The sequence below is a fragment of the Cervus elaphus genome, chromosome 11 (assembly GCF_910594005.1).
Source record: "Cervus elaphus chromosome 11, mCerEla1.1, whole genome shotgun sequence".
Taxonomy (NCBI): Eukaryota; Metazoa; Chordata; class Mammalia; order Artiodactyla; family Cervidae; genus Cervus; species Cervus elaphus.
In genome coordinates this window covers 98,024,945-98,039,262 of record NC_057825.1, presented here as the reverse complement: position 1 = coordinate 98,039,262, position 14,318 = coordinate 98,024,945, and the positions used below count along the sequence as shown (strand labels likewise).

Below are 14,318 nucleotides of genomic sequence, written 5' to 3'. Positions count from 1 at the left end.
GGCTGTGCTGGCTCTTCATTGCTGCACACACTTTCTCTAGTTGCAGCAAGCAGGGGCTGCTCTCTAGTTGCAGCGCACAGGCTTCTCCTCGCGGTGGTTTCTCTTGCTGGGGAGCAGGAGCTCTGGGCACATACGGGCTCAGGAGTTGTGGCATGTGGGCTCTAGAGCACCAGCTCAGTAGTTGTGGGGCATGGTCTTCGTTGCTCTGCAGCACGTGCAGTCTTCCTGGACCAGGGATCAAACCCTTGTCCCCTGCATTGACTGGTGAATTCTTAATCACTGGACCACCAGGGAAAGTGAGTCATAAATACTGTGAAGCTGTTGTACTGCTCTTTGCTAGTAAACTGCATCTCTCTTTTGGCATTCCAAAATATTTTTTCATTACAGTTTCTATAGAAAGATTCAGTGTCTGATGCTAGAAATGAGAGTGTTCTTACAAAAATGGTTTATTAGACAGAAAATAGTTTTGTAAATGACATTACTTCAGACTTTTTGTAGAAGTCCTCCTTCATTTGCATGCCAGCTTTGCTTGAAAGGCTGTCGTTTTGAAGAGGAACTGCTGCCTTGTGTTTTTGTTTGGTTCTCAGAAAACTGAAGTATTTAGAAATAAATGCTTCAATAAACACATTGTGGTTGAAGAGGCTTTCTCATGCTTAGAGGTACCTTAGGAAGGTGGGAAGTGTCATCTGGGTGTCTTGGGCTGAAGCTTGCAGTAGCTGTGTACATTTGTACACTGGATAGAGTTTTGAAATACATTGCTTTAAAATTTTTAACAATTTGAAGTGAAATTTTTTTGAATGCTAGAGTATACCTCTTTTTATATAAACTCCCCCCCTCCACAGGGCTTCCCTGCTGGGTCAGCAGTAAAGAATCCACCTGCATTGCAGGAGACATAGGTTCAATCTCTGGTTTGGGAAGATCCCCTGGAGAAGGAAATGGCTGTCCACTCCAGTATTCTTGCCTGGAAAATCCCATGGAGCCTGGTGGGCTACAGTCCATGGGGTCATAAAGAGTTGGACATGGCTTAGCAACTAGACAACAGAAAAACAACAACATAAGTTAGAGGTTTTACTATATAGTAAGTGTGAACAAAATATTTATTATATTCCATTAAATTAACCATGTACAAAAGTGTTCAGGAAGTTTGAGCCAATGTTTTACATCATTCTCATCCATAATTAGCAGTGCTGCTCTGAAATCTAAGCAGGGGTCTCCTTGCTCAAAGACTGTAAAGTTCACATTGTAAAATGCAGTTACATGTAGTTAAATCAGCAAACAACTTGTATGCAGGTTGTGGCATTCTCTTGAGAAGGCAAACTAAAGGAAAATGGTAGTGAAGGTTTGAAATATTTAATTTTGTGTGTGGTTTTTTTGTTGTTGTTCCTAGAAACGGCGACTTGAACACAGTAAAAATGTAAATACAGAGAAGCTGAGAGCTCCTGTTATTTGTGTACTTGGACATGTGGATACAGGGAAGACAAAAATTCTAGATAAGGTAAGAAAATGTGGTGTGCCTTGATACATAACTCTTTGAATAAGTGAATGATACCTTATGAAAAGCTAATAGAAACTATAGCACACATGGGCAGTTCTGTTTACAAAAAGTAAGCTGCTGTTTTACTGCTTTTGCTTCGTTTTGCATTTTGAAATTTGACTTGGCATCTGCTCTCTTATCCCAGCTCCGTCACACACATGTACAAGATGGTGAAGCAGGTGGTATCACGCAGCAAATTGGTGCCACCAATGTCCCTCTTGAAGCTATTAATGAACAAACGAAGATGATTAAAAGTGTAAGTGCACTATGTTTCGTGTGTCTTAATCTCTGACAAAAATTGTTATAAATAATTTTACAATTATTTATATATCTATAAATATATAAAAAGGAACAGAATAGTATCACAGACCCATAAGCTCACCGTTCATAAGTAACAAGTGCCACGTTGCCCTTCAGGTCTCTCTTAAAGACATAAAGCATTAAATATTGTAGGAATCCTCCTTCCCTCTTGCTCCAAGAGGCAGTTGCTTTTCTCTGTTAAAAGTATGCCATTTCCTTGTTTTAATACTTTTATCATGGGTCTCCATGTTTGAACATTGTGTTTCCTCCCCCACTCTTCTGATTTTATCTCCTATTTCTCAACTTTGGAAATACTCAGTTTTTATTTATGTTAAATGTAATACGAGAGAAAATCACATAAGATTAATGTAAAGCTTAGTGAATCAAACATCGTTTGTGTTACTCAGCTTCTGGGCAGAACCTTGCCAGTTTCTTCAGAAGCCTTGTGTCCCTTTTCAATCCGAGTCTTCCTCTCCCACCCAGGATTAGCTTTTAAAGTCATCTCTAAATGTTGATATTCCAATCCCATTATTTGATTACTTCTGCAGAGTCCTTATCTACTGTTCGGTTTCAGAGTGATGGGATGTGGGGGAAAGGCCTGATCCTTCACCTTTAAGTCCCAGCTTTTCAAACAAAGAGTGGTTTGGTTCTATATTATTATAAACTCATGGATTTCAACCTCTTTATACTGTGTTTTAATCCATTTCAGTTTTTACTATGCCGAGGTAGTTCCATCGTTCCAGGAGTGATTGGCTTCTGTGTTTTTGATACTGTTCAAGTGGTCGGTCATATTTGTCTTTGGTGGCCTCCATGCGCTCTGATGTAACACAGCGTGTTGTCACGTGCTGGGGTCTGTCCCCACTCTTTGCTCAGTCTCAGCTCTGTGTTTAGAAAGGCTCTGTGAGCGGGTCACTGCAGTTTCTGTTCTGTTTGTTGGAAGTGGTTTTATGAAGCTTCTTTTCTGGTAGATTCCTAAAGGAGTAATGGGAGTAATATTGCTTGAGTTCTTTGAACATTGAAGCGTTACTTTGTGGCTTTCATCCTGGAAAATCAGTTGGCTGCATGTAAATCCTTGGTTCCCTTTTTCTCTCCTTAAATGTATTGACTGTTATTCCAGTTTCTTCTCACATAAAGCATCACCTTTCGAGCTTTAATATAACCTGGCTTTCATCCTCTTATAAGCTGTGTGGTCTTTTGCATCTTGGTATGGTTGTTCTGGGTCAATTTTCTAGTTATATGGTGTTCCTTTTTAGTATATAGTTAAAATTTTTATTTTAGGATAGTTTTCTTGAATTGCAGTTTTCCGAATTTGTAATTTAAATTTGATTCTGGTGGTGTTTATCTGTTAACCTGTCTGTGTTAGCTCCTGAGGAATTATAATAGCTTATTCCATCAGTTTTCTGAACCTGAAACCTGGTGTTATTTCAGAACATAGTTAAATAGCATGATTTTTATTAGGTCTGTATTAAAGTTCTCAGGATAACCTTTATATGACAATTGTAATGATATTGTTTGTATTCCAGACAGTGAACTGAAAGTAATCATGGCACATTTTGATTTAAGACCACCAGAATGCAAAATTGAAATGTGTTGTATTTGATTCATTTTGACCCAGATCCCTAGATAAGGTTTTGGAAAATCGTTTCAAGATTGACAAAAGTATAGATAAGCAAAGTGAAAAAAGTTCTGTGTGTGTGTGAGTGAGAGATTTGTTGGTCGGAGCTACTGTTCAGGTTAAAAGAGGATGTCCGTGTCTCAGTTCAGCGCCGTTCGGTTGCCTAGTCATGTCCGCCTCTGAGACCCCACGGACTGTATCACACCAGGCTTCGCTGTCCATCACCAACTCCTGGAGCTTGCTCAAACTCATGTCTGTCAAGTTGGTGATATCATCCAACAGTGTCATCCTCTGTCATCCCCTTCTCCTCCTGCCTTAATCTTTCTCAGCGTCAGGGTCTTTTCTGATGAGTCAGCTCTTCACAGCAGGTGGCCAAAGCATTGGAGCTTCAGCTTCAGCATCAGTCCTTCCAGTGGATGGATACTCAGGTGTAATGCTGTTTCCATTTGTTCATGGACTTTTGTTCAGAAAATCAAGTCTTTATAATGATGTTTGAATAAAGCAGGATATGAGCTTAATTCTTTAATATTTTAATATACTAATTTTCTTTTAAAACATACTTTGGGGTGTTTTTCAGAGTTTATAATTGCTCTAAAATTGGACCAGATAAATTTTCCAAACACTGAGAGCCTCTTCTGTGTCAGCTTTTTATAGATAATCACTCTCAGATGACTCCTCTGTCATTTGTTCCTTACAAGTAATCTGTTCAGTTTTAGACTACATCAAAGTTAACTTAACAAGGGGACTTTTTCTCATTTCACTTTTTTTCCTGCAAAACTCCTTTTAATATTAATGAAAATGTTAACAGTTGTGCTTTGCTGGTTGACTCACTATTTTAAAGCAGTTCATTTGGAAAAGGAAGTGCTGTTATTTTGAAGTTCCTGGCAGAATAATTGTCTTGTAAAGATGCTTTTGTTGTTTTGGTTCTGTGTGTTAAGTAAGCTCTCCACTTTTCCTACTTTTTCTAGTTTGATCGAGAGAATGTACGGATTCCAGGAATGCTGATTATTGACACTCCGGGGCATGAGTCTTTCAGGTAAGAGTGATTTGTGTCTTTTGTCAGCAGGCACACTGCTTGAAACCATTAAGTCTCAAAATTCAGTGAGTGAGGACTTCTGACTAGTCATTAATCTTTGTGTACTAATTTGATTCTGTGGTCCCTGTAACACCAGCCCTCACAAGTCAGTGCGTCACTGGCTTGTTAGTAGCACTTTATTTGGGTACTTGTTTTTTGTAGAGAGAAGTCTTTTCCATTTTGAAAGAGCAAATCCTAGTACATGCCTGGTCTATCTCCTATGAAACCTGTTACAGGTGGAGTTTTATTCTGTTGCCTCTTGACCATGTTCCTTAGTGCAAAAAACTTGGTCAGTTAAACTGGCAGAAATAATGGAGTAATTTCTGAAACTAAGTCATTGCAACTGATGTCAGTTCACTGTCAGATAAGCATTTCGCAAGTTAAGGGCTAATGCCACTTGAATTTAATGCATGTGCTTCATTTTGTTCTTTTTGTGTAGGTTTTACAAATAAGTGAAAATTTTAAGTTTCTTTGAGTAAAAGTATTTAATTTCAAGATTTCTATTTATGTGTCCTTTTCCAACAGTAATTTGAGAAACAGAGGAAGTTCTCTTTGTGACATTGCCATTTTAGTTGTTGATATTATGCATGGTTTGGAGCCCCAGACAATTGAATCTATCAACCTTTTGAAATCTAAAAAATGTCCCTTCATTGTTGCCCTCAATAAGGTAAGCTCCTCTCCTGAAAAATTAAGTCGTGAAAATGTGCTTATTTTTTTATGGTTAAAATAACATAACTTTCATATAAGAAAACACACTCATGTTAAGTGTACAGTTCAGTGTATGTGGACAAAATTACACACACATACAGCCGCCATCATTTAGAATATAGACTTAACGTCCATATTCCCAGAATGTTCCCTCATGTTCTTTTAAGTCAGTGCGCCCCTTCTACACCCCTGAACACCAGCCTTCTTTCTGCCACCATAGACTAGTTTCGTCTGGTTTATAGTTTCATGTTAATGGAACTACACAGTGTGTGACCTCTTTATCCATGTTGCTACATAGGCCATAGATTGTTCTTTTTATTGTTCAGTAAGATTTTATTACCTGGTTAATAACGTCTTCACCATACTTCATCCATGCATCTGTTGAAGGATTCTTGGATTGATTATAGTTTTAGGTTATTAATGAAGCAGCTATGAACATTTTTACACAAGTCTTTGTGTAGACATTTATTTTCCTTTACTTGTTGTAAATATTTAGGAATAGAATTTCTGGGTCATATGGTAGGTATATATTCAGCCTTATGATAAAATGACACATTTTCCCAAAGAAATGGTACCAATTTACATTTTTTAGCCAACAGTTAAGAAGAGTTTATTTCTATACATTCTTGCCAACACTAAACCCCTGCCTGCTGCCACTCTGATAAGTGTGTAGTGCCAAAGTGTACCGTTTCTGTTTGCATTTCCATGATGACTAATGGCATCAAACATCTTTTTGTATACTTACTTGATTTCTCAAGTATCTATTCAAAATCCTTTGCTTATTTTTTATTAGATTGTCATCTTGCTCAGTTTTAAGAGTTCTTTTTATCGTTGATAGAAGTCCTTTGTCAGTTGTGTGTGTTGCAGATATATTCTTATAGTCAGACTTAAGAGGTTTTTTTTTAATGATGTTTTTTGAAGAGAAGAAATTTGTAGTTTTAGCAAAATTGATTTATGAGAAATTTTTTTATAATTTGTTGTTTGTATTCTATACAGTAACCTTTTCCCACCCCAAGTTCATGAAAATTTTTTTCCAGTGTTGCTAGATACTTAGCATTTAGATCTGTGATTTTAATTTTGCATGGTATAAAGTAGAAATCAAAGTTCACTTTTTTCAAAATGTATATCCACCTCAAAATCCCCTTGTGACAGGGTTATTCTTCCCCCATTGAATTACTTTGCAATCTTTGTTAAAACTGACCAGGTACACGTTCGTTCTTAGTATTTCTCTTCTCTTCCACTGACCTCTGTGTCCCTCCTTACGCCACTGCTTCCCGGTCTTGATGATTGTAGTTTCATAGTGATGTCATGAAAGCAGATGGTGGTTAAGTGCTTCAACTTCTTATTTCTCAGATTTGTTTTGGTTATTTCAGGGTCCTTGAATTTCCATATAAAGTTTAGAATCAGCTTGTTATTTTCTGCAAAAAACCTTCTGGGATTTTTATTGGGGTTGTATTTGTAGGTAAATTCTGGGAGAATGGACATTTTAGCAAAGTTGAGTCTTCCAGTCAGTGAACACGGTGTCTGTCTCTCCAGTTACTTTCTCTCGACAGTATGCTATAGTTTTTTATGGTCCGTGTGTTGGTCATATTTTACTAGATTTTCCCTAATATTTCATGCTTTTGGTGTTACTGTAAATAGCTGTTTGGATTTCTGATCATCAGTTTTAAATAAAAACACAGTTGATTTTTATATATTGACCTTTATCCTGTGACCTTTTAAATTCAATAGATTAGGCCTAGGGGCTTCTTTTGTAGTTCATGTGGAATTTTCTATAGTTTGCCAAAAAGTTCATTCAGGTTTTCCAGGTTTGGGGAAAACCCAAATGAACTTTTTGGTCAAGTCAATACATGATTATGTAATCTGCTGATGAAAACTTTTATACTTTTTCCCTTATCTGTATCCTTTATAAATTTTTTTCTTCTTTATTGCACTAACTGGATCGTCTAGAATATTGCTGAATAAAAGTGATGACAGACATCCTTGTTTCTTCTCCATCTTAGGGGAAAGTTTTCCATTTTTTACCATGAGGTAAAAAGGACATTCCCTTCTATTCCTAGGTTACTTAGTATTGTTTTTTGTTTGTCTTGAGATGGTTGTTGATTTTTGTCAGATGCCCATTCTCTGTCTCTTGATATGATCATGTGGCTTTTCTCCTTTATTCAGTAACAGTGAGAATTCCTGTTGATGTGGAGATTGGGGGACTTGACTTACTTCTTGTTATTAAAACTTTATTATTTTTAGAGCACTTTTAGATTCATAGCAAAATTGAGGGGAAAGTACCCCTGTCTTCACACATGCAAAGCCTTCCCCATTATTGACATCCTGCACGGAAGAGATACCTTTTGTTACAACTGATGAGCCTCCGCTGACACATCATTATCGCTCAAAATTCATGGTTCACTCTTGGTAGTGTTATATTCTCTGGGTTTGGACAGAGCTGGAGGAGACTGACCACTAAGCCTTCTTCACAGACGCAGCCTCACTAGGTGACCTTTGGAAACTGAATTCTAAGTTCATCACTTTTTTAGAAGAGATAAAAAGATTCTCATTAAGCTCTGGTCAGTACCAGTTGTAAGATGGAGTTGTTTTGTATCTTTTCTAAGTCATAAATCCTGTTAAATAGTAACAATAAGAATTTAGTGAGTGCCTGCTGCATACCCAACTCTTACCATATATTCCAACCACTGTGCTAATTTTGGAGAAAGACTGTTTTGTGGGTTGCTTAGTTCAGTTTGAACTTACAATAGTTTCCATGTCTTTTACTGTATAATATGCAAACCTGATAGACCATTTCCTTCCACTTCATTTTGTTAGTTTTTTTCCTTCTAGGAGTTTAACTGTGTTTAATCCAATTTCCTTAATTTATTAAGGTCATTCGAATGTTGCTTTGTTCAAATGCAGGCAGGTCCTCCCTTAGGAGTTTTCTCCCAGACCGTACAAGCCTGTGCTTTTGACTTCTCACCAGAACGTGGTTTGGCCATTGGTGGGCAAATCTGAATTAAGCAAGCACAGTGACTCTGGTCTTGTTGTGTCCTGGAAATCTCTATTTGCTCCTTACTCCTAGAACTTTCCTAGAAAAACTGACAATCTTGACCTCAGCCTGCTCTTCTGCTGTAGGCACCACCTTAGTCAACTGACTGTGTTTTGTTGTTTTGTTGTTTCTGGAGAAGCAGCATCCTGAGAGCTCGGAGTTAGCAGAGAGGGACAATGGTTAAGAGCTTGGCGTCCAGGGTTTGAATCCTAGGTTCTTATCCTGGCTTTACCACTTCAGACTTAGAAAAATGGCCTTAATTAGCCTCTTTTTGCCTGCAGAATAGAGCATTATTGAATTTTTGTAAGAATTAGAGGTGATAAAATATGTCAGGTCTTAAGACTAGTATTTGATCAGAGTAAGGTTCAAAATAGGTTAATTATTATCAAGTGGAAAAGCTGCGACATAAGTATTTTTATTCTTTCTATAAATTTGCTTTTTCCTTATTTTTAAAGTGTTAGTCGTTCAGTTGTGTCTGACCTTTTCAACACCATGGACTATAGCCCGCTAGGCTCCTCTGTCCATGGAATTTCCCAGGCAAGAATACTAGAGTGGGTTGCCATTCCCTTCTCCAGGGGATCTTTCCAACCCAGGGATCAAACTCCGGTCTCCTGTATAGCAGGAGGTTTCTTCATTGGGCCACCAGGGAGGATTGAGGTAAAATTTATATACAGTGTGAAATTGAGTTTTGATAAATGTATTCATAGATACTTATCTGTTTTTCTTTAGTCACTAAGTTTTGTCCAGCTCTTTGCAACCCCATGGACTGTAGCCTGCCAGGCTCCTCTGTCCATGGGATTCTCCAGGCCAGAATACTGGAGTGGGTGCCCATTCCCTTCTCCAGGCTTCTTCCCAGCTCAGGGATTGAACCCAGGTCTCTTGCATTGGCATGTGAGTTCTTTACCCCTGAACCACCAGGGAAGCCCACATCTTTGTTAAATAGCCCAAATTAAGACATAAAACTTTCCATCACCTCAAAAGTACTAGCGTGCTCCACTCTAGTCTAATTCCCAGCCCCTTATAGCAATCACTGTCCCAAATTCTATGTCCATTGATTAGTTTTGCCTGTTCTTCAATTTCATGTAAGTCAAATTTGACAAAATACAGTCTTTTGTGTCTGGCTTTTTACATTTAACATTATGGTTCTGTGAATTCATCCATGTTTTTTGAGGGTGTGAGAAGCTTATTGCTATTTTTAAAATAAGTCTTAATTTTTTAGAACAGTTTTAAGTTCACAGCAAAACTGAGGGGAAAGTAGAGATTTCTGATACACTCCCTGCCCCCACACACGCATAGCTTTTCCCATAGTTGTTCCCATGATCAACACACCCCACCTAAGTGCTACCTTTGTTGCAACTGATGAACCTGCGCTGACACACTCAAGAGTCCATAGTTTACCTTAAAATTTACTCTTGTTACGGTGCGCGCTCTGGGTTTGCACAGGTGTGTCGTGTACCCACCAGTATAGAATCATACATTGTTTTCACTGCCCTGGATATCCTCTGTGCTCCACCTGTTCGTCCCTCTGCCTCCCACCCCTTGTCAACCACTGATCTTACTGTCTTCCTGGTTTTGCCCTTTCCAGAGTAGTCATATGGTTGGAATTCTATAGTATGTATGTAGTCTTTTCAGATTATCTTCTCTCCGTTAGTAATGTGTTAAAAGTTTCTTCCATGTCCTTTTTCCATGACTTGGTATAGTTCTTTTCTTTTTAGCACTGAATGATATCCCATTGTCTAGATGACCCATAGTTTATTTATCCATTTACCCGCTGAAGGACATCTCAGTTTTGATAATTAGGAATAAAGCTGCTGTAGCCATTTTGTGTGGGCATAAGTTTTCAACTCTTGGGTAAATAACAGTGGAGTGTGATGGCTAGGCTGTTTGGTCAGAGTGTTTAGTTTTTGTAGGAAGCTGCCTAACTGTCTTCCAGAGTATCTGTAGCATGTTGTATTTCCACCAGCAGTGGAGGAGAGTTCCCATCACTCCTCATCCTCACCAGCCTTTGGTGTTGTGTTTTGAAATTGGCCATTCTAATGGGTGTGTGCTGTGCTTAGTCGTGTCCAAGTCTTTGTGACCCCATGGATTGTAGCCCACTAGGTTCCTCTGTCCATGGGATTGTCCAGGCAAGAATACTGGAGTGGGTTGCCGTGCCCTCCACAGGGGATCTCCCCACCCAGGGATCAAGCCGGGTTCCCCTGCACTGCAGGCGGATCTTTACAGCTGAGACACCAGGGACGCCCAGTAGGTGTGTAGTAGTGTCTTGTTTCAATTCGTATTTCACTGGTGACGTAAGATGACATCTCTTCATGTACCTGTTTGCCATCTGTGTGTCTTTTTTGGTGAAGTGTTTGTTAAGCATTTTGGCCCATTTTAAAAATTGGATTCTTTGTTTACTTACGGTTGAATTTTAAACGTTATTTGTATATTTTAGATATTGTTCCTTCATCCACATGTATTTTGCCAATATTCTCTTCTAGTCTGTTCTTTGTTATCTCACTGTCTTGACTCTGTTTCACAGAACAAAAGTTTTTAATTAAGTCTAGATTATCAGTTCTGTTTTTCATGGATCATGCCTTTGGTGTTGTATCTAGTCATCACCATGGCCAAGGTCATCTGGGTTTTCTCCTGTTTAAAGAGTTTTAGAGTTCGGTGTTCTACATTTAGATGATCCCTTCTGAGCTAACGTTTTTGTGAAGGGTGTGAGATTTGTGTGTCTCTTCAGTGTTTTGCCTGTGGACATCCAGTTGGTCCAGCACCATTTGTTCTTTACCATTGCCTTTTTAAAACATTAAACCAACTTTTTCATTACTTGAACAACACCCATTTGGTCATAGTATATTTTTTATGTTTTGCTGGATTTGATTTGCTAACTTTTTTATGTGGGAAGATTTTTGTGTCTGTCTGTGAGTGATTTTCATGTATAGTTTTCTTCTAATATCTTTTGTCTGGTTTTCAGAATAATAACCTTATAAGATGAGAAGTATTTCCTCCTCTGTTTTCTAAAAGGGTTTGTATAGAAATATTATTCTTTAGGTATTTGATAGCATTCACTACTAAAGTCACATCAGCATGGAGTTTAAGTAAGCTGAGTTTATTTATTTTTTTACTTTCCTTTTGTTAGTATAGAAATCTGTGTCTTTCAGAGAACCAGCTTTTGGTTTTATTGATATTCTGTACTGTTTGTCTGTTTTGTATTTCATTGATTTCAGGGGTAGGTAATTTTTATCATTTTTTTTTTTCTTTCTGCTTACATTTGTATTCATTGTTCTTTTTCTGGCTTCTTAAAATGGAAGCTTTCAGATATTTTTTTCTTTTCTAACACAAGCCTTTAAAGATATGCTTATTAGCACTGTTAAAAACATTGCTTAGACGTACTGTGTTTTTATTATCACAGGTAAAAATATTTTACAAATAGTTTTGATACAGAATTCTAGGTTAAAAAATTTTTTTTGCCCTTCATCATCATCACTTTCTGGCTTTTATCTCTACTCATTCTTTGTTCCGCAGTGTGTAATGTGGGATTTTTTGGATTGCTTTTTTTTTTTGGGGAAATGAAATTATGATTTATTAATTTACATAAAAATATACATTAATGAATAAATTTTCAAATTTTTAAAAAAAGTCTGAAGCTGTCATTATTGGGATTGCTTTTAAAAAGGCTTTTTAAGAATTTTGTCAGTGAGATTATGTAATAGTTTCTTTATCCTTCAGTCAGTTTGATTTCCTTAGAAGGTTCTTGGTCATTATTTGTGCAGTTATTTTTCTGCTCTCTTCTCTTATTCTTTAAGTGTTTGATAGAATTCTAGAGGTTTTCTAGACCCTGAGTTATTTCTGTTAATATTGTTTTATAGAAGTTACTGAAGTTTTCTTTTTCTCCATGATTTTTTTCTATGTGCCTCAGTTGGGGTAGTTTTTATTTGCTATATCTTATTTGCTGATCTTTGGCATTGTGTCACCTGCTTCAGTTCAATCAGGGATTTTTTTTTTTCTTTTTAGTTCAGATTTTATATATGTATATATACACTTTTTAGCTCTACGGGTTTCCTTTAAAGTCTTTGAGTATATTTATAATAACTGTTTTAAGGCCCTTGGATGTTAGATGGGGGGCTTTCCTGGTGGCTCAGAGGTGATGCTAATTATATTTCATCGTTGTCATTTCTGGGTCTGTTTCTACTGATTTTCCTTCTTGTTAACATTCAGATTGGTCTGCTACTTTGTATTATCATCCTAGACTGAGCCAACATATGATGGTTTTTTTGTTTTTACTGTTAAATAATCTTCCTCTTTATACCCATTTATCACTCTTGAAAAGTGAGAGAACATAGATTATTAAACAGATTTAACCCTAATTTGAGCAATAAAACAGGTAATGGTGGGGTGTTCTCTGAGGTAGGAAATAATTATTGTCTATTTTCCATGTTTTTCATATGTCATTTTCCTGGTGATGTACTTGGCTGTAATTAATCCTTTTTTCTGTCAGCTACTTAACCATTTTGGAATTCCAGCATATGTTAATGTTCCTAGGATATTTTGGAATAAATGGCAGCCTCTCATGAACTGGTTGGAAGCCAGGGCAGTGTGGTACTTCAGTTTCTCATTAAGAGGGGGTGCAGCTAAGCACATGATTGGGACTTTTGGTTCCATGAAATGTCTGAGTAGTACACACTCTTCCACATGTGTGTGATACACATTTGGATTTCCTGGAGCTTTTACATTAACCTTAGTTATTAACTTGCTGAGCTTTGTGAGTGCTTTAGAAATGCTTCTTACATAAAAAAATGTTCTAGATTGATAGGTTGTATGATTGGAAAAAGAGCCCTGACTCTGACGTGGCTGCTACTCTGAAGAAGCAGAAGAAGAACACCAGAGATGAATTCGAGGAGCGGGCCAAGGCGATCATTGTGGAGTTTGCACAGCAGGTCAGAAAGTTCCCTTCTTTACAAGAGAGCACATCATTGGAGATTTTTTCTTCTTTTGCCCTGTCTTTATAATCAGGCCAGTACTTTGATTGATACTGGTTCTGTTTCCCTATGAATGGCATTTAGCATTTTTCATTCTCTTCTCTTCTCCAGTCTCCTTTTAAATTCTTTATTTCAAAGACCTCTCTTTGCAGTCTGAATTTTTAACATTTAAATAAATGTTAAAAACCAAGCTGATTGGAAAGAAGCTGCTTTTCTGTACGATGATTAATACCTCCAGGGTTCATGTGATCCAGGTGTTGGTGAGGAGTTTTCAGAACGAAGAGCCATTGTTCATCCAGCTTCCAGCTAGTGGTTTCTGTTCTGGAGACCTTCCTCCCCAGCTTGGCCTGTACCAGTGACTTTGCTTTTATGTTTAGGGGCTGAATGCAGCTTTGTTTTATGAGAATAAGGATCCCCGCACTTTTGTGTCCTTGGTACCTACCTCTGCACATACTGGAGATGGCATGGGAAGTCTGATCTGCCTTCTTGTCGAGTTGACTCAGACCATGTTGAGTAAGAGACTTGCCCAGTGTGAGGAGCTGAGAGCCCAGGTGATGGAGGTAATGCCAGCTATTCAGTTTAATCCACCCCGCCGCACCCCCCCCCCCCCCCGCCCCCAGCAGGGGTTTTCAGGTGGGGCCGTGGACTGCTCTTGATTTAATCAATGTGGTTCATTGTAGCCTGTGTTTCACCCCATTTACAACAACGTCTCTTAGGTTAAGGCTCTCCCGGGAATGGGCACGACTATTGATGTAATACTGATCAACGGGCGTCTGAAGGAAGGAGACACGATTATTGTTCCCGGAGTAGAAGGGCCTATCGTCACACAGATCCGAGGCCTCCTGTTACCTCCCCCCATGAAGGAGTTAAGAGTGAAGGTGAGTCAGGGTGGTGAGCATCGGCACACAGGACTTGCACAGAGAAGTTCTGCTGGGGTTGTTCCTCCCTTTGAGAGCCACCTACTTTAATACACACACGCACCCCTCACTGGTTAAATTCCAGGTGTCTTCATACAGAAAGGACCTTCTATTAGAGATTTGAGAAAGTTCTTACTTAACAGCAGAGTTCCTCATAAAACTCACAAGCAT

General features: G+C 38.2%; 1 protein-coding gene across 2 annotated transcripts in view; it reads left to right on the top strand.

Annotated features, from left to right (window-relative positions):
• Positions 1 to 14,318, top strand: part of EIF5B (eukaryotic translation initiation factor 5B) — a 75,346-nt gene that overhangs the window by 54,052 nt on the left and 6,976 nt on the right. For both annotated transcript variants that reach the window (XM_043918610.1, XM_043918609.1), the window contains exons 11-17: positions 1,388 to 1,495; positions 1,680 to 1,790; positions 4,418 to 4,485; positions 5,050 to 5,191; positions 13,057 to 13,188; positions 13,608 to 13,790; positions 13,947 to 14,108. In XM_043918610.1, the coding sequence (XP_043774545.1) occupies positions 1,388 to 1,495; positions 1,680 to 1,790; positions 4,418 to 4,485; positions 5,050 to 5,191; positions 13,057 to 13,188; positions 13,608 to 13,790; positions 13,947 to 14,108 (906 nt within the window). The remainder of the gene's footprint in view (positions 1 to 1,387; positions 1,496 to 1,679; positions 1,791 to 4,417; positions 4,486 to 5,049; positions 5,192 to 13,056; positions 13,189 to 13,607; positions 13,791 to 13,946; positions 14,109 to 14,318) is intronic.